Source organism: Andrographis paniculata, unplaced genomic scaffold, assembly GCF_009805555.1.
Source record: "Andrographis paniculata isolate CXL003 unplaced genomic scaffold, ASM980555v1 Contig26END, whole genome shotgun sequence".
In the NCBI taxonomy this organism is placed as follows: Eukaryota; Viridiplantae; Streptophyta; class Magnoliopsida; order Lamiales; family Acanthaceae; genus Andrographis; species Andrographis paniculata.
This window is the reverse complement of record NW_026137557.1, coordinates 581,967-603,107: the sequence shown is the minus strand read 5'-3', so window position 1 is coordinate 603,107 and position 21,141 is coordinate 581,967. Positions and strand designations below refer to the sequence as shown.

The window sequence follows — 21,141 nt, the reverse complement described above, 5'->3', positions numbered from 1 at the left end:
AAAATAATTACGCTAGTTCGAATTCGAGATTGTAAGTTTGAGTAAGACATATGAACTACGATAATATTTTTAAAAAATTAATTTTATTTTAATTATAAAGTTTCTATCATCGATTGAGTTTCTTAAGATTGGGGTGTGTTTGTTTATATTTTTTATATTATGCAATTTAGGTTAAAATATTGTTCTAAAAGTTATTATATTTAACATAAAATATCATATTTATGATTTATTTTTATTTAAAATATCCAACTACTTAAAAACACAACCAAACACACTAAACATCATTTTCTTCATGCATTTGTTATTTTCTCAATTCTCATTTTTTAAATAAATTGTGAATATGTTTATTTTGAGTTTCAAATCGAAATCATAATAATACAATTTGTACGATTTTTAATAATAATATATTATTTTAATTCTTTAAAAATATTACTAAAAACTATAATACATACGCAAAACAATAAAAATCAACATCAACAAAAAAAATTATAATCTATTTTACAATTTCTCATGCTTCACAATTAAATGCCTAAATCCATTTTAACAATAAAAATTGTGTGAATCTCAAATTTAAAAATTATGTATATAATTTATTTTTTTATTAAAGGACTCTTTTGCCCTTGCCGTGTATTTTCTCCTACTTTTTATGAAATGACACTTATACCCTCGATCGAAAACCAAGGCATTGTTAGGCTGTCATCTATTAGGCGCTTACGCGTGCGTATGAATTTACATTTCTGCCCCTGACTCTGTCCCGTTTCCCCAACGGCCTTTTGTTTCTCAGAATCTCTAACTCGCATATTCTATTCTCTTTCCAGAGGTAAAAAAAAAAGCTTTTTATATAATTTAATTATTAATGAATCAAATCGAATCTAAATTTTTAAATATATATCATCCATATAATTTTTTATTTACAAAATCTCACTTCTATTTGATAGACTATATTAATGCCTATTTTATTAAAGTAAAAAAAAAAATTATTTATATATATTCACTATTTAATTTGAAAAGAAAAACTACTACATATTTTATTTTCATTCAAATATATATATATTTTTTTCAAATAAAGTGAAAACATCATCAATTAGTGAAAACATGCTCTTTATTATTTTTTTTTATTTTAGTTTATTTTATTTTTTATTTTATGATGTGGGAATCCGCAGCCGCTATCCCGAAAGTGCGCAGTGGATAAACCTTCAGCCGAATCTAATACCCTGCAAATCAGGTCCAACGGAAAAGTCACACTAGGCGAACCATATGTGGCAGGTGACTTGAGATGTTGGGGGTTTAAACCCATGACCTAATGTCACAAGTCCAACGGGACAAATTTTTATTTTTTTTAAAAAAAATACAATTAATGTGACATAATTTTAGCCAACAATAATCCAATTGAACTATTTAAGTAATTAAGGAATATAGTAGTAAAAATAATTATTATATACTAAATTAATTGTATAAGATGAAATTAATTAAATAATTTAATTAAGATAGAAAAATTATAAATTATAAAATTTAAAATATAATTAAAATGTATAATTATATTTTTAAAATATAAAATGACAAATTATGTGAAAAGAATCAAAATAAAAAAATAAATATTTTATGTGAAACAAAAAAAAAAAGTACATAAAATATCAAATCCAATAATTATTTCACTTTAAAACTATTAAAATTTAAATTATAAATACAACACTAAAAAAAATGTAACCATAATTTCATACTTAAAATTACTATTATTACATGGAAAGACAAAAAAGCTTTTATTTCTTATGTTTTTTCTTTTTTTTTTAATAAAATCAAATTTTTTTTGGAAGATAAATAAAAAATAAAAAAATAGTATTTTATAAAAATATATATATTTAACTATTTTTTAAAAATAAATAGTATGAAATGAATAAATATTTATCATGTAAACAAAGCATGTATCACCTAAATACACTTCAAACTAGTCTCTTGAGGAAGGCCTGATGATGTAAGGGTTGAATTTGTGTTCGACTAGTGTGACTTTTTCTTCCTGGTTCCGCATCATCCAGAAAGAAAATAAAAAAATACACTTCAAACTAACTCCAACTATTTTTTTTTAAATATCAAATTTTAAATAAATAAAAGAAGCAACCTTTGAGCTCTAGCCATGGCTGCCGCTGCTGCCTGCTGTAAATCCGATGGGTTTTTTACATTACAGCAGCAGAGAAGAGACGAGAGGACATTGCCCATTTCCCAAAAAATCAATTTTTAATCATTTGTGTTCTCATCTTCAATCGCTTTTTTGTTTTGTCTGAATGCCGATGCTGATGCTGTCTGTCAGTTGTTTACTTATTTAAGCTGCTTACTCATCTCGACCATTCCTTCATTTCTCCACACCAATCATCCACCCTTTCGACGCTCTTTGTTTCTCCTTCCCAAAAACACATAAAAAAACACCAACAAATTCAACAATCTCTTCCCACATTCCTCTCTCTCTCCATTTATTGCTTCCCTTTCTTCCTCACCTCTACATTCGTTGTAAATTGCAGTTGCAAATTCCAATCGATTGAATGAATGCTCGTTGCTCCATGAGCTCTCCCTAATTTTTTAACAATCCCAGCTTTTCGGATTTGAAATCTCTCCTTCTGGTTTGCTGAGATCCTGCAGAATAATGTAATAAGTGGTTCTTGGAGTTCGTTTAGGTTTTGTGGAATTTGGGGGAAAATTAGGTGAGGAGTAGCAGTGTTGTTGCTTAGATGTAGGCAAGGTGTTCGACGAATTGATGGATCTCAGCTTTGTTGTAGTCAGGCGTTAGATGATTAAGATGGATAGTGTTTGTTCATTTCGTTGATTGGATTGGAGATTCTTGATCACCATTAATGGATGCATTTCGTTAGAATCATACCTGTTTTGATCTGTCTGACTTGATTCATAGCTTATATACACATATACATACATACCTATACCTATACAGATATATATATAACTACCTCTCTCTCTCTCTCTCTCTATATATATAGATAGATATCGAATTCTTTGGTTCTTTGTAGTTAGAAGCTGAAAGCTATTCTTTCCGAAAATCGGGTAGAATGTGAAGCTGTAGAGAAATTTTGTCTTGAGGGGACCTGTTAAAAGGTTTCGAATCGAAGATTTTAAAATTTGAGGTTAATGATCTAATAGGTGTTGTTTTTCTGCCCTTTTGGTCATGAAAATCTAGTGTTGGTTAAGTTTGTAGGCCTCATTCAAATCATTCGTGTGGAATTGTCGCTGTTTTGTTCGTTTGATTCGTGGTTTTGTCCGTCGAATTGTTGGATTGTTTTGGTGTTGTCATGGAGGAAACTTTCGTCCCGCTTCGTGGGATTAAGAACGATCTTAAAGGTAGGCTGCAGTGCTATAAACAGGACTGGAGCGGCGGATTGCGTGCAGGTATCAGGTTCGTGTCGATTTTTGTGTTACTGTGTAATAAGATTCGACGCGGTAGATTCGATTGGAATGATCTATGTATGTATTGTGTGTAATTTTCGTAGGATCTTGGCGCCGACGACTTATATATTCTTTGCATCGGCGATTCCGGTTATATCTTTCGGGGAGCAGCTGGAGAGAAACACTAGTATTGTCGAAAAAAGTCTTTTCTTTTTGATGTTCTTGAAGTGTTTTTTATCGTTTTGTCGTAAAATAAGTTTTTCCGTGTCGTATTCGACAGATGGAGCTTTAACTGCAGTGCAGACGCTTGCATCGACAGCTCTCTGCGGCGTGATTCATGCAGTGGTCGGCGGACAGCCGTTGCTGATACTTGGAGTAGCCGAGCCGACTGTTTTGATGTACACGTTCATGTTCAATTTCGCAAAAGACCGTAAAGATTTGGGGGAGAATCTGTTCGTCGCCTGGTCGGGATGGTATAAATCCAGCAGTTAACTGCGATCATCGAAAAATCTAAAATAAATCGATTCGCTTGATTCGATTTTTTTTTTTCGATGCAGGGTGTGTGTATGGACGTCAGCGTTGCTTTTCTTGCTCGCGATTTTGGGTGCGTGCTCGATCATCAACCGATTCACGCGCCTCGCCGGCGAACTGTTCGGGCTTTTGATCGCCATGCTGTTTATGCAGCAAGCGATTCGTGTGAGTATGAGTTTCGCTTCGTCGCCTCGATTTATCGGTCGATTCGATTGCGGGTCTAATTTTTTGTCGATTCTTTTTCAGGGAGTCGTCGAGGAGTTCGGCATTCCGAAGAGAGAAGATAGCCGGAAGACCGAATTTTTACCTTCCTGGCGATTCGGAAACGGCATGTTTGCATTGGTACTGTCGTTCGGACTACTCCTCACTGCGTTACGGAGTCGAAAGGCGCGATCTTGGCGATACGGAGCAGGTTCGATTTTCGTCGACGTATTTTTTTTTATTAGGATTCGAAAATATTATTCGCGAACTTGAATATTATTCGAAAATTCTGAAGGATGGCTCCGAGGATTCATCGCTGACTACGGTGTCCCGTTGATGGTGCTCGTGTGGACGGCCGTGTCGTACATCCCGGTTAACGACGTTCCGCATGGCATCCCGCGACGACTCTTTAGCCCAAATCCGTGGTCTGCCGGCGCGTACTCGAACTGGACCGTCATCAAGGTGCCTCGACGCGTTCGACGCTGATTTTGAAAATCTAATTTCGATTCTAATTGCATTTTGTTCGATTCTCTTCGACAGGATATGTTGGACGTGCCTCCGCTTTATATCATCGGCGCGTTCATTCCCGCGACGATGATCGCCGTGCTTTACTACTTCGATCATAGCGTCGCGTCGCAGCTTGCGCAGCAAAAGGAGTTCAATCTCAAGAAACCGTCGTCGTACCACTACGATCTTCTTCTGTTGGGATTTATGGTATCGATCGCTTCGATTCGTTTCTGAAATTTATCGTCTCAGCCGTTATCTTAGCGTCGTCATTTTGTGTATCGATCAGGTCATTCTCTGTGGTCTCATCGGCATTCCTCCCGCGAACGGCGTCATCCCCCAGTCGCCGATGCACACCAAAAGTTTGGCGACGCTAAAGCATCAGGTAACTTTCGAGTAAAATTTCGTTACGTACGTGTTCAACGACGTCGAATTCATGTCTTTCTATGGAACAGCTCTTGCGGAATAAGCTTGTTTCGACTGCTCGGGAAAGCATTCGAAAGAACGCGAATTTATCGCAACTGTACAGCAACATGCAAGAGGCGTACGTCGAAATGCAAAGCCCGCTAATTTATCAAAACCCGCCTGCGCCGGTATGCTCGGAATCATGATCAATTTGCTCGAATCGTAATTAATTTGTTTTCGTCTTTTTTGTTCATTCGCGTATTCGCTTACGACAGGGACTGAAGGAGCTGAAAGATTCGACGGTCCAGCGCGCCTCCAGCAGCGGCTGCATGGATGCTCCCGTCGACACCACAGTTTTCGACGTCGAAAAAGACGTCGACGAACTTCTCCCCGTCGAAGTCAAAGAGCAACGCCTCAGCAATCTTCTTCAGGCATTGATGGTCGGAACTTGTGTCGCCGCGATGCCTCTTTTGAAGAAAATTCCGACGTCGGTTCTCTGGGGATACTTCGCTTTCATGGCGATCGAAAGCTTGCCCGGAAATCAGTTCTGGGAGCGGATCCTGCTGCTCTTTACGGCGCCGAGTCGACGATATATGTAAGCGAAAGAAATCGATATGTTCTATAGATATTCGCTCGGCTAATTAAAATCGGGATTTCGTTGACGACGCCTAATTGCAGGGTGTTGGAGGAGTACCACGCGACGTTTGTCGAGACGGTGCCGTTCAAGACGATCGCGATGTTCACATTGTTCCAAACGTTTTACTTGCTGCTATGCTTCGGGATCACGTGGATTCCGATCGCCGGCGTGCTTTTCCCGTTGTTGATTATGTTGCTCGTCCCGGTTCGGCAGTATCTTCTCCCCCGATTCTTCAAAGGCGCGCATCTCACCGACTTGGACGCCGCGGAGTATGAAGAGGCTCCCGCAATACGCTACAACATAACGTTCGACGTAAGCTTCGTAATTTTTTCCTCCGCTTGTCGATATCGCGTAAAGCTTTTATTTTGAGTCGAAAATCTCGATTTCGAGCTTCTTATCGAGCGTAACCTCGCTCGATTCGTATCGAATTGTTTCAGGCTATAGTCACTGTGCTGAATTATATAATTTAACAGTGTCGATAGCATATCACATGATATGATGGTAGATAGCGCGGAATTTACGTTAATATAATACAAATATAACACGTGAACTAACAACACATGATAATAGTCTACACAATACATATTACAATTGATCTCACGATACCATATAAATATGAACATATAATACATATTTTCAAATACTCCCTCCGTCCTTTAACTAGATATCTGTTTGTTTTTTTTACGGAGTTTAAGGTATATTAGTATTATATTGATACATAGTAAAAATAAAGTGAAAATTACTAAAATAACCTTATTAGTATTATGTAATATAAAAATAATAAGATTTATGTAATATACTGTATTTGTAATGTTAGGTAGACACTACAGTTACTAAAAAAGAAATAGATATTTTTTTATGGAACGGACAAAATAGAAAAATAAATAGTTTATGTTATTTGAAACACCTAGTGCTAATTTGCCTCAATCAGCATGATAACCAGTCTAGTTGTTTCAATAAGTTTTTAAGCTCAAGCTCGAATACAAATCAAATTCGGAGTGGGATATCGATCGAACGTTCGACGGGTACTAATTTATTTTTTTCCGGGTGTCGATTTTCAGGATCAAGGGAACAATCCGTCGCCGCGCCCCGCGAGTCTCGACAGCGGCGAGGTCTTGGACGAGATCATCACAAGAGGCCGGGGCGAAATTCGACATGCGCGAAGCCCGAAAGTGACGAGCTCGACGCAATCGCCGCACGAGCAGATGAAATCGGTCTACAGCCCCCGGGTGTCTCAGACGGGGCGGAGCCCCCGACTGCACGAGATACGGAGCGAAGTGAGCCCCCGGGTCGGCGGGAATAAAGGGCTCGAAATAACGCAAACCCCGAGCCCGCGGCCGTCGATGCTGAGCAAAACTAGCCACGATTCATCGTCGTCTTGATTGATCGGTGATCGATCATAAATTTATTGTTCGAGTTCGTGTTCGTGTTATCTGATGGTTTGTTGGTTCGAATGTTGTATTGATGTGGTGATCGAGAGGTCGTATTTCTTATGCATAATTTCTTCAATTCGTCGAATATTGTCATGTTGTATTAGTTTTTTAATTCTTCGTCCTTGTGCTATTAATTAAAAACATATGACTCTTGTGGGCAGAAGATTAAAGCTCCAATTTGTTGATATTGTTGTTTCTTAGTCATATATATATATATATATATATTTAACTATTTCTCTTTTTTTTTTTAAAAAAAGAAAAATTATAAATGATTAAAATAATAATAAATTAATTATTATTTATTAAAATAAATGTAATGCAAATAAAATTGTGAATTATTTGTAAATCAACAGACAATTATAAATGAAATATTTAAATATGAAACCAATCAAATGTATTTTTGAATATTCTGTTTACCCAATTTTACATTAAATGATTTTGTATTTTATTATTATTATATTTTTATGTAGTACCGGGAATTTTTTTAAATATATAAAATATATTATTTAGATTGAATATTTAATTTTTGATTTTTTTAGTGATTTTTGTGACTTTTTTTATAATAAATATTTGAATTTTTTTTATTTTAATATAAAATATTTTGTATTTTTTATTATTATTTATAAAAAAGTACAATTAAAAAATAATATTATGAAAACAGAGAGATTAGTTGTTTTTTGTATGATATAATTAATATGAATATAATATTTTGTATAAAAAAATAGTAAAGGATATTTAAAATATGTATATATATATGTATTACTATAAATTACATTGTGCAAACATAAAAATAAAAATAATGATATAAATTGTTTTTTAATACGGTATTTTGTAGGAAAATTATATATTATATATATATATTAAAAAAATTGTCTACTGTATCTTTTTAGTATTTTTAGTTTAAATATTTTTGTTTGGGAACACACCTATTATAGTTGCTTGTACAAAAATAAAATAAAACAAATAAAAAAATTTGAAATTTTCATATAATAATAAAAAAATTAGTTATTGAATATTATATGTAGGAAAGAAAATAATTTTGATATAAAATTTTTTTTATTGATACTAACAGATAAATAATATCGAAGTAATTTTTATATGTAACAACACATATGTTAAATATATTCATAAAATAACATCTACATTGAATATATTTTATTTAAATATAATTTTAAAAATATTTAACTTATATTTTAGTTTTGTAATCAAATAGTGTATATATTACATAATAACTAAATTCGTCTCTAAAAATTACATTTACATTTTGCGTTATTGTATTTGATATTAAAAATATTTTTATATTTATACAAATGTCATTATATTAGTATTATAGAACACTAATAGAAGTATTTTTGTCATTTTTTCTTAATTTGTACTACAGTTTGATATAATAACTAATATTCAAATATCAACACGCAAAAAATAAATGCGGCTCTTATAGTCGGATAGAGATAGTAGTGTATAATTTGATATATGATGTAATATTTTATATAAAAATAAAAATAAAAATTATTTGATATAATATTTTACTAACAAATTATAATTATTAATAAATAGTACATTTTTTTTTTTTTAAATATAAAAAAATTAGGGCACATAAAGTAGTGGAATGTATGTATAGAATAGCAATAGCATTGATGTACTTTTTTAAGGCTGTCTCAATGAACATTGCTGATGTCCCAACCACTATGTAACCCTTTTTCCTAACTCATCTTTTCATAACAATGTGACAATGACTTCACTCATAACATTTTATTTAATTATTTATTTTTCATATAGTTGCTATTTTTATTTTATTTTATTTTGATGTGTACTGACTAAATTTTCGGATTTATTATCGACAATCTCTTTGTGTTATTTGATAGATTTAACGGATACGACGTTGATAAGATTCGAAATTATAAAAACTTTCACAAGGTCATACCATACTAACTCAATTACCTACAATTATTGATGTTTTTGTAAGTTAGATAAAAATATACTCTCTCCGTCCCATAAGTAAATATCTATTTGCTTTTTGCACGTAGTTTTATAAATATTAGTATTATATTAAGCTATAGTAGGAATAAAGTATAAATGACTAAAATAACCTTATTAGTATGTGTGATATAAAGGTAATGACATTTGTGTAATATATTGGAAGTTGTAAGGGTATTTGTAATGTTAGGAAATAGATACTTTGTTATGAGACGGACTAAAATGAAAAAATGGATACCTTGTTATGGGACGGAAGGAGTATTATATATTGTGTATTTTTAATAATATTATCCGAAATTGTATTAAAAAAAATTAAATGAACAAACTCAATTTTCACCATATTTCTAAAGAAAATATTAATTAAAAGTACAATTTATAATATATTAAAATAATAATAATGATAATCAACAAAAATTCACAAAATATTATTATCTATAATATTTTTACGGTTCCTCATATCTCACAATAAAAAATACTTGAAATTATTATTACTTTTAAAAAAAGTATACTCTCTAATTATATGATGTTAATTTATTTATTAAATAAAAGTTGACCTAAATTCTGTAATACTTACTTTTTCATGAGTTGTACTATGATATATTTTTATATAAATATAAAAAGAAAAAAGAGAATCTGAGGGTGAGATAATTTCTTTTTATCATGCAAAATTATCTTTTATTTATTATTATTTTCTTTTTTTTTTTTTTTTAAAAAAGTATCAATTTTTGTATAGAATAAGATGTACTTTGACATGATTTGCATTATTTATTAAACTTAAAATATTAGAAAGTATAGTGAACTCAAAGCTCATTATCTCTATTATATAATTTGGGCCTTAACTTGGGCCTAAGGCCCAATATGTAGTATGGTTAGATTATGACAAGTGGATATTTGGTGGGCTCCATCATTGTGTGGAATGCAAATATTCAAAATATAGGCATTGGCAAGGGCTTTCATTTCTTTCTCTTCTCCTCTTGAATTAGCCTATCTCATTTTGTATGGAAGATATCGGACAAATATTGAAAGATTTGGAACGTCGATTTACAAAGACGGTTGTAAATTTGAGCATCCTTGGTCCGACGATTTATCGTATAATTTTTATTTATAAATAATTGTATGTATAATTATATAATTGTAATTTAACAAAAATTAAGAATAATAAAAAAGGGATACAAATGAAACATATAAAAACGATGAGAAAAATCAAAATGATAAAAATGGCTATTTGAATTGAAAGGAAAAGAACTTTTAATTGTTTATAGTTATATTTGTTAAGCTTAATACTCTAATTTATTTTTTAGCGAAAAAAATTATGCAAAATATATTTAAAATTAAAAATTTTTAAGAATAGGATTTGCCGGCCCAACCCGATTTGAAACGGGCTGTACCTGAACCTGAGTTTCTAGGCCCGAATTTATTAAAAAAAAAAAATCTTCAAAGAAAAAACCCTGTGGCATCTGTTGCACGCTGATCGATCACAATGTCCGAGAGATCAAAGATCAATGGCGGTTTGATTATGTACTGTTCGAATACAAACGCTCAATTTTCTTTTCTGTGCTGATTTTTGCTAGTATTAGTTTTTGTTTTGGTCTATGCTGTAATCTCACACCCACCAAGTGTTCGTTGAAATGTCCCAATACAAATTCTGCACCGAATCAGCAATTACTATGGCCAAGTCGTGTGTGCCACTTGTGACTCAGTCTTCAGACACCGTGGCTAGTGAAGAACAGAGAGTAAAAGACAAACCAGGTTCCACAATGGTAATCAAGATTCTTGTCTAAGTGTTTACATTTGCAAGTAAAAGTTCTATCCTTTTTTGTTGCATATCATGATATAAATATAGTGGCGGAAAATTGATTTTTAATGTAATATATAAAAATAAAAACTTATGTGTTTGGTTTGATGTTTATGTAGGAGAAATAATTTCAATAAATAGTAAAAAAAAGTAAGAGAAAACCAAACAAACAGAACCTCAGAATTCTTGCAAGATTCTCATGAATATTTGTCCTTTATGTTGAGGAAGGTTTGATGTTTGGATTTTGGTTTTGAATAGTAAAAATTTGAATTGAAATAATTGTTTAAATGTGATAAAAATAAGTATTTATGGTAATGTATTGAATGTAAAATTATTTTTTAGTGTAATGTTAAAGAAACAATAAAAAATGAGTGATTGAGTTGTTTTTCGGAGGGAGGGTGGGGGGGAATTATGAATAATAAAAATAACACAACGCTTCGTGCAGGAATTTTATTGTTGTTGCTGATGAAACTGAGGATGATGTCATTGACTTACATGCAGTGGTTCAGCTTTGTTGAGGATGCCTAGGTAAAATCGATACTGATTTGTTCTTCTATTTCTCCTTTGTATTATTTTTTTATCGATTGTTTATTTATAAGTATAAGCTCTTTTTTTTTTTTCCTCGAATATTGAGCAGTCCCTTTCAGTAATGGGAAGTTCAAATTTGTTTAGGAAATTGGATGTAGTTTCTAATTCATGATCTGCCATGTACAGTTTTCGTCAAGATGTTGATATGAGTAAGATTGATTCCATCAAGTATGGGTTGTTGGTGCTTAAAGGGCAATGCGCTGCCTTAAAGCAGCATCACATTGTTCCGGTCTCTGCCCCTGTAAGTGCATCGATAGTACTTTGCATGGCGAAACTGAAATGGTGAGATCTATAGAACGCTTCGCTTGGTTAGAATTATGAAGGAACTCGCACAAGATGAGGGTTGTTGGAAAACTATATAGTATGTAACTGATGATGCATTTCTCTATAAGTTTAAGTTTTTAGGTGAAATGAACATTTAACATGGTACTAGAATGCAAGGTTTTGTGTTCGAGTTCACCGCCTCTGTGAAAATTGCGCTTAAAAATGAAAAGAAGTCGAAGATACAGAAAATGTGAGGTCATTTCCAAATTCAAGAGGCAGTGACCGTTGCTCAAAGATCTTATCTTATCTTATCTTTGTGATTGAAATCCCCATTTGTTTTGTATATGTAAATGTAGGGAAAAGGTCAAAGAATGCATCATCGATGACCTTGTAGGGATGTGTGCTTGAACAATCCTGCAAAGAACATTTTGTTTATGTGCCTGAAGTCTCACTCGTCCATTGAAGATGGAAGGATTAAAATTGGTGAAGGCAATGGACAATTTTTACAGCCATCCAGTTGACAAATTTATGTGGCTCACTCATTTGAGGTACCTTTCTATCTCGGCTTGTTCAGAAGATTTGAATAAATTTTTGAACTTTTGTGCCATCTGCATTGTCTTTACTACGTAATCTTCAGGCATTGCTTATTGATTTATTTGCAGGACATGTTCTTTTTTTTTTTTTTTTTTCCAGATATTGGCATGTTAGGATATGATAGTTCTTTCCATTTGGGAGATGTCAAAGCTTAGGCGTATGCTTGTTATAATTGATATAGACTTTGTTTTGCCCGACACAGTAGTCAATCAGGTGGATAAGAAATTTTGTGTTATTATTAATACAAAGTTAAAATAAGTTCAAGATAATAAACTCTAGCTGCACATGAAAGGTCCTCGAATGAATTTTAAATATGCAGAAACTGGAAATTGATTATTTCCATCAATCTTGCACACATAAGTAAAGATTAAACAACACTTGCCTCAAAAAGGGACAATCATTTATTAAAGAACATAGGATATCTGTAGCAACAAGGAAGTTGAATTCGGATGGATATGAGATTCCTTGGAAAGACGTTAAGGATTGTAGGTTCATGGCTAAGCTTTGAAGTGCTTATTTAGGCATATAATGATTTCAAAGGGCGGGCGAAATCTAGTCAAAGGAGAATATTTTAGATTGAAAGTCTTGTATGTTAAGGAGAGTTAAATAGTTTCTAGGATGTCCGTAAATGCTCATTACCCAAACTTTAGAGGCATGTACTTGAAATTTGCATGATTTAGAGGAAATTCCTTCAAGTATCAGAGATATGGTCTCACTACATCCAATTCATCTAATTGTTTAATATTGCGAATTCAGAAAAGATAGTAATGGAGGAACAACAAAGCTTTAGAAATGAATCTTGAACTCTACATGGATCATAATAGAATTTAACAAGTCGGAGATTCCCAATTAGGCATATAAAGCCTAGTAATTATTTTTATTTAACTTAGGAAGATTTTCAACCCTTCAATTTGTTTTTTTTCATCATCTGTTCTTCCTTCGTTTTTATTGTTTGTATGTGTGCGGTTTCTTTTTGCACAAATACTTGTGATTATTCTTTAAATGATTATTTGAGTGAGGGATTACTTTGTCACATCTCATGAATTAAATTATTTGTTCAATATATAGCCTTCTTATACTATTTTTTCAATTTTATTTAGTGCTTTATGTATTGATTTGAACATCTCCGTGTATTGTCAGCTAATGTAAATTTAGATGTAATTCTTCTTGATTGTTAATTTGATTAATTTATGTCTTAGAAATCACATGGTACAAATTTTTGGTTGGAATCATAATGAAATTGATTAACACTACACTACGCTCACTATGGAAATTATCATTGCATTCATAATACTTGGTTTAAATCCTATAATAGGTATCCTTGAGGTTATTGGGGCTTACTATTATTATTATTTTTTTGTTTTTTTGTACAATAAACTAGTTTATTCTTTATACAAATATTATTAATAATAATTAATATTAGAATTACATTCGATGAGATAGTTTGATAGCCACAAGCTTTTATTTTAGGTATGTTTGTTTGGATGATTTGTTTTTATTTATACTATTAAAAAAATTTTTTTACAAAAATATCAAATTAAATACCTATATATATTTATATTACATTAAAAATTAATTATACATTCAAAATATAACACCAATTCCTATTTATGAATTATCAAGCAACTATTCAAATTCAAAATTTTATTATTCAAATCAAAACCCAAAATAAAAACTCCAAACAAACATACCCAAATTTTTGGTGAAAGAGCTAAATGGTGATTGCTAAACTTTAAGACATCACTAGTTAAAGGAGACATTAGTTAATGAACCATTACCTGGTTTCGGGATATCAACTACACTGTTTATTCCCCTTAGTTATATCAAGAATTATCTAAGATATTCATTATGATTCATTTTCATTTCTATTTCTAACTCCTATACTTATTGTTCCCTTTAAGCAACATACTTGCATATAAAAGGTGAAACTAAGAAATAAATCCACATTTAGGTTCTTTTGAAAATTGAGTACTATTTACATTTTAATAGTATTTTTATTAATTAAAACAATTATTGCAACAAATCAAACCAACTATTGAAAATTACAATAAAAGATGAGGATTTATTCCTAATTAAATAACGATAAAAACAATTATGTAATGTTTAAGTTTGGAAAGGTCCTAAATCGTACAATTCATTGAACTACTACTTATACACTCACAATTAGAATCTATCCAATTCTAACTCTGATGATCAAGTCTTTGACAATGGTTGCACTTGTTTTCTAATGGTTATTCCATTTAGTCCAGTAGTTAACCTCTCCAAAAATTTATCTTGTGTTTCCATGAATGGAATTTCTTTGAAAATCTTTTCATTTGGCCATTCATGAGGCTAAGTTCCCAGGTCAGCCAAGCATTAGGTGTTATTTAACATGAAAGGTTTCTTCTTGCAAACCAACTGCGAAGTGTAAACATGAAAGGTCTGCCAAGCACGAGGTTCTTTCGAAAGGGATTTATATATAGGGTTTCAGCTAACTGCAACCGATTATGTTTCAAGTGTATGTTTTGATTTAAGATGCAACTATACATATTTTCAAAATGCCGTAAAAATGAATAATGGTTTGTACATCAGCAAGTAGGGCAGAACTCATTGTATAAAATGTATCTATGTGAGGAAATACTCCAACTGTTTGTCACAAGTCCAAATTGATTGATCTAGGATTGCAGAAGATTGTCCACTAGTGTTCCTGTGTGTAGGACAACACAAAAAGTAACAAAAAATTAACTAAGAAGAAAAGCTGCTAAGCGCGGAGCTGCAAACATGGAAGACTTTTTGGCATAGTTTTAAGGCTCTTTATTTTGAATATTCCAACCTATGGAACTAAATCAATCTGACTAGATTGTTTCTTATCGTCTAGCTATGGTAGAGATGTTGGATTTGTGCTTCCTAAATCTTTGTAACTAAATCTTAGGCAAATCTCCTTGCTCTCCACCCCCACAAAATATTAAAAATAAGAATAAAACCTAGATTCAAAACCACAAGTGAAATGTAGTGGGCACCAAATGAGAAGCTCAATTCTCTGGCAAAGATGCCAACAGAATAAATGTGGAATCTAACCAATTCTCTTAATCAGTATGAAATATTTGTTCTGATGTCTGATTGACTAGTAGACACTCACTACAAGCGAACTCCTAGTTGAACTTTGGAATTGAGGTTTAGCACACTGTCGAACAAAGGTTTAAGATTGAGCTAGCTTAGGGGTGACTTTGTGGAAAATGGGTGAAAGCTATTTTATGCTACATATTGTTGACCAAAGGGAAGAATTCACAATTAAGTTTTACATGTGATTAAATTGACTGCAAAAAATGTTACAATAGAGGGTGAAAATATACTGAAAAATGATGGTCAAGTTATGGGCTTAAGGCTATCAACTTCTCTATGTAGTCCAGATAGCCACCATCCCTCTTTGTCATCCTCTTTTGTAATGCGGCGTCATCTCATGCAATGAAAATACTGAATCAAATTTTTTGATATGAAAGAAACAATTAACAACTAAGGAAACAATACACTCAACTACAAGGATTAATCCAAACTTATCCGTATGAAATCGTAGCACGCTGCCTTTTCCAAGCCAGAAAGTTGAGACAACACCTTGCAAGTATGCAATATTGTTAAGTTAGAAAATTGGTGAGACCGGGTTGAGTCCTTTTCAAATCTAGATAATGCTTAAACCAAAGAGTGTTTAATTTCTTTTTTTGATTCCGATTATACCACTGTTAAGATGTGCTTAGTCTATCTCACATCTTAAGATTTTCTTGCTCCCTTAAATGTACTAGATGCTCTTTTGGTGATCTAGATTCTCTAATCAACTTTCCACTTAGGTAATGCATCATATTTAGGTTAAATTTCAAACCACACCAAGATCCAATGCCTTGATATTTAACTCAAAATGATTAAATGTTCACTAATGTTGGTTCTAGTTATTTGAATGTATTCTAATTTTACTTTTTTGTTGTAATGGGGCGAATGTATATGGGAGTAGGGTCACAAGACCCACTTGATTTAAAAAATATAGAAAAAAATTTACAAATTTTATGTATTAAAAAAATAAATAAATTAACAATGATGTAATTAACGTGTTCAATGTATAAAAACACGCAAGGGGAAATTGTGATTTTAAGCTTTGTATTACAATTGAGCTTTATTAAATTTGAGACCCCACTTAAGGGTTTTTCTCTTTTGTTCAATTTTTACAATGCAATCTCACAATGTTCATCCAAAAACATCACTAAAACCCATTTTTTTATACAAAATATTACATTCAATAACTATTTCACTTAAAAAATACTAAAAATTCAAACCCAAACACACAAAAACACACACACACCAAACTATCACCGTAATCTTCCATTACATGTACCTTGTACACATTATATGCAATTTTGATTTCTTTTTGCAATATAATTCTTGTAATTACCAAAAGTTGAAAATAATATTATAATTGATTTTAATAATATTTATTACGGTAATAAAAGTAATAATTATAAAAATATAATAATATGTAAGAAAATGAATAATAACAATAATATTATATTATTACTATATGATTATTACAATAATAAATAATATTGTAATATGTAATATAACACTATTATTGTTATATAACATTGTAATATAGGGTGTGTTTATTTTGTAAAATAGTTTGAAGAGATATTTTTTATGTAAGGTATAGAAAATTGTACAGATAATATAAAAATAATGAATGTGTGTAATATATTAATTTTTTTGGAAAAACGTTTGTGTTATTTTTGGTACTCTATCCGTGCTATACCAATATACTCATTCCGTCATAGAAAATAGGTTCATTTATTTTTGGTACAAATTTTAGTAAATGTGGACCCTACGCAAACAAAAAAATATCCAAACTTTTCATGCAAATTTACTACGATGTCCCTTTTTATTTTAATATATAAGTGTAGGCCTTTGTACTTGTAAGGACATTTTTGTCCATACACTTTATCACACCCTACTTAAACTATTAATATTGTTTAATCTACAAGTAAAATTTAAATGAATACATTATATAAGACAAGAGGGAGTATAGTTTATTAAGATACAACACAACTCACACATGTCATCTACTTGAGATGTGTTGGTGTGAATGGTGTATTCTTATTGAATAGTGAGAAGTATTTGATTAACATATTTAATGTATCAAATATTATACAATGATTGAATTATGTGACTGGAAATGAAAGTGATAGATTAGGGTACATGATTATGTGTGTATAGAAACTAAATTTAGGGGATAAAGATTGAACACATCTTTAATTTATTAAATTGACATATTTATAGTATACTTATGTGTATTATCTCTTTTGAGAAATTATGCTTAGAACTTTGGTAGATTAGATGCTTTGAAAAGGGATGCAAACAACATCTATACAAAGCATGTGTTCATTTAAACCTTATCTAATCACAAATAATCCCACATAAATTTTGTTTCCATTCATTTTTATGTCTAAAATGATTGTTTTCATCATGCCTTTTGGAGGGTGATTATTTGTGATCGCAAAGGCTCTCACAGGTGACCCGAGAAAATAAATTAATAAAAGTAAAAGATACATAAGAAAAAAAATTTTAAAAAATCAAAACCAAAATGACATATACACTCTATTTCCGATTTGTAGTTTAGTAGCTCAATTTTGCGATATTTTCAAAAGTAGAAAATAAATTACTTATTGTGATAATACGCGGTACTCAATTACATGCATTTCAAAGCGAATGAATAACATTATGGTAAGAATAATAATTAAAAACTATTTATTTTGGCAACAAAACTTTTTCTTTTTTCTTTTCTTTCTCTAGTCCTCTACCTAATCTTATCCCAGCCCATGAATCCAACCGTTTAATCGCCATGACAAATTGACGGTCACGATGATTTTCCAATGCATTTAATGCGCTAAAAATTTCTTAATAAATATGAACTTTACTGAGGCTGAGACAGAGAATGCAGCATTCCTTTCTGAGCCATCATTTTCTCTCGAGTTCTCTAATGGAGCCTTCAACACAGTGGAAACTTTATAATACTTCCTTTTCCCTACCAGCATCCTCAGCCTTCAACAACCATGCATATCGAGCACCAAACGATGGTTTTTACACCAGCAATAGCTCATCTCTTAACCAAGATTTCTCTGATCTTGGTAATCTGGCTTTTAATCCTTCTATCGGTGGACCATCTATTCCTTTTGATCTCAATGACCAAAATGGAATAACTAGCACAGTCATGCAGCAGACCTTGCGAGGCAAGGGAATTCTAGTCAATGGTGTGGACATGCAACGTCTCCAAGGTGATGGATCCTCGATTTTTCCAAATTGGAATGATTCATTGAATAGAATTCAGATGGCATCGAATTACAATACTTTTATGCCTTCTGGATTTGTTAACACCGGCAATAGTTCTTTTGCGACCGCTGATGGTTTCGGCCTTATAAGGGGCCATGGCACAGAAATAAGTAGAAGTTTTGTTAACGAAGGTGATGGGGTATTTATGTCTCAAGTACCATCTGAAGGCTCAATTAAGCCCAAATCTGTCAAAGGAATGTGGACCTTCGATGAGGACAGGTGTGAATTGAATACAGATGACTGCCTCTGCTTTATTATTATCTTATTTAATGTTTTTCTTTTCTTTTTTTTAATTTTTGTGTACTGATTTATATTTTGTTTATTCACATTAATGTTTGAATGATTTGTGATTTGTTGCTTGATGTTTAGACTTTTGATTCATCTGGTGGACATATATGGTTTGAAGAGGTGGACGATGGTCGCACAAATTATGAAGGGGAGGACTGGAAAACAGTGCCGAGAGAGATGGAAGAATCACCTGCGCCCGGATATAAAAGTTTGATATTTTTTTTACCCTTCGTATGCGCATAATTGTGTTTCTTGGTTTTACTTGTTACTGTGATTTTGTTTGTTGCATATATAATTTTATACTAGTCCCAAAATTACATGGTTCCATTGTCAAATAGGAAAAAATGTTCATCAGGGAAAATATGGACTGAAAAAACTCGTCTTCATTGCTATTATTGTTTTAATTGCAGCATTTGAAAATCTTGAATTTGGGATAGGATCGGCAAACCTTTTCATTTATTATTAAACCACCTCTTCTTCTTTACCGGTTTGCGGATAACATCAATTATGTCATTTAGGTTGAATTTATGCAGACTGATATTATCCACACTGCAGGTAGATTGTTGTTTGCTTTATCCCATTCGTGATTCCCAAAGTCAATTTTAATTTTTAACAGTTTCACTTTATGGTACTCTTCAAATCCTCTGAATTAATGATCTATGGTTTGATTTCATCCAGAGAGATCTATGGACTGAAGAAGAAGATAAAATAATAATCGCGGCTCATGCAGAACTTGGGAACAAATGGGCAGAAATTGCGAAAAGACTTCCCGGGAGGACTGAAAATTCCATTAAGAATCACTGGAATGCAACAAAGAGGAGAAAATTTGCAGATAAAAAGCGGACTAGGTATCCAACCTCTAATTCTATTTTGCTCGACTATATCAGGAGATTCGACGCCAACAATGGAAGCAAACTGTTAACCACTAATAGCAGCAACAACAATACTGTCATCAACAACAACGATAACAGCGCCAACAACCGCGACAATTTCATTGATCAATCAAGCCTTGTGAATGCTGCTCTGGAGATTCTGAATGCTGGGAAGCCGGAAGTCGATTTCAGGCCAGTTTGCGATGATTCTGCGCTGCAGTTTGGGGTTGGTCAGCTCCCGGGGCTGAACTTTGATTACTCTCAGGTCAACAACTTGAATGGTCTTCTCGGTAGTGTGGTCGAGCATCCTCCTGTTGCTGCTCCTTTGGAAGGTATCAACGGGCTGAGTGTTGCAAACGAGGTTCCTTTTCCTCTGCCACAAATGCAGCCTCGATTCGATAATGCTGGGCTTGGTTCTTTCTGGGGTTGAAGACTTTCTTGTTGCGGGTATGATTGGGAAGAAGTGACGGTGTTCTTGGTTTGTCGAACTTAATCGGTTTATTTACCTTTTCTCTCTTATGAGTGGTTGTTTTATGTTATTGCAAGTTTATTGTGATGTTAAAGACAAGTGTGTTTGTTTGTTTGCTTGCTTTTAATTATGTGTTTGAATTGAAAGACATTTTGGTTTTGTTTTATGATGAGTAAGTTTAATGTTGCTTGTTGTTTTGGGATGTTTTTGAGAGTTTGTTTTTGTGTGTTTGAAATGGAAGGCATTGGGACATTGGCTATGGCATGAGTTGAATGGGTTCTTAGTGTGCTTATGGCTGATTGAATGTACTTATATATATATATATATACATACACATGTGTGTGTGTGTGATGTTTTGAGAGAAAAATCATTGTGTGAGTGTGTATATATATATATATATATATATATGTGTGTGTAATGTTTTGAGAGAAAAATCGTTTTGTGTGAGGGTGTATATATATATGTGTGTGATGTTGAGAGAAAAATCATTGTGTGAGTGTGTGTATATATATATATGTGTGTAATGTTTTGAGAGAAAAATTATTGTGAGTGTAATGTTGAGAAAAATGTTTTTGTGTGTATATATACATCTATGTGAAGTTTTGAGAGAAAAATAATTTTGTTCATGTGTGTACATATATATATATATATATATTTTGGGATGTTCGGAATTTAGTATATTTGTTGGTTGTTTAATAGATTTGATAATTTTGTTTGCACGGTTCAATACTTATACTCTTTCACTAGTTTGATTGCGTGGTCAGATAAATTCATTTTATAGTTACTAGTTTTTATGATTCAGATACCAAGTTTATTTCTTTCTGAGTTTTTAATATTTCTAATAATTATTT

The 21,141-nt window shown here is 32.2% G+C and overlaps 2 protein-coding genes across 4 annotated transcripts; both read left to right on the top strand.

Annotated features, from left to right (window-relative positions):
• Positions 1-2,335: 2,335 nt before the first annotated feature.
• On the top strand, positions 2,336-7,283 carry LOC127246074 (boron transporter 1-like). 2 transcript variants are annotated; one of them, XM_051267272.1, is made up of 12 exons: positions 2,337-3,397; positions 3,492-3,574; positions 3,668-3,860; positions 3,945-4,083; positions 4,165-4,330; positions 4,415-4,581; positions 4,660-4,833; positions 4,913-5,008; positions 5,079-5,216; positions 5,304-5,623; positions 5,707-5,977; positions 6,727-7,283. In XM_051267272.1, exons 1-12 carry the CDS (start codon positions 3,294-3,296, stop codon positions 7,045-7,047), a joined length of 2,172 nt encoding a protein of 723 aa, XP_051123229.1. In that variant the 5' UTR covers positions 2,337-3,293; the 3' UTR covers positions 7,048-7,283. The 2 variants fall into 2 exon arrangements, with proteins under 2 accessions (XP_051123228.1, XP_051123229.1); XM_051267271.1 differs by having other exon boundaries at positions 2,336-3,397; positions 3,492-3,860.
• Positions 7,284-10,501: 3,218 nt separating this feature from the next.
• LOC127246081 (transcription factor MYB98-like) lies at positions 10,502-20,487 on the top strand. 2 transcript variants are annotated; one of them, XM_051267283.1, is made up of 7 exons: positions 10,502-10,835; positions 11,316-11,398; positions 11,585-11,972; positions 12,079-12,270; positions 18,364-18,880; positions 19,031-19,157; positions 19,628-20,487. In XM_051267283.1, exons 5-7 carry the CDS (start codon positions 18,543-18,545, stop codon positions 20,249-20,251), a joined length of 1,089 nt encoding a protein of 362 aa, XP_051123240.1. In that variant the 5' UTR covers positions 10,502-10,835; positions 11,316-11,398; positions 11,585-11,972; positions 12,079-12,270; positions 18,364-18,542; the 3' UTR covers positions 20,252-20,487. The 2 variants fall into 2 exon arrangements, with proteins under 2 accessions (XP_051123240.1, XP_051123239.1); XM_051267282.1 differs by lacking the exons at positions 10,502-10,835; positions 11,316-11,398; positions 11,585-11,972; positions 12,079-12,270 and having other exon boundaries at positions 13,859-18,880.
• Positions 20,488-21,141: the final 654 nt, after the last annotated feature.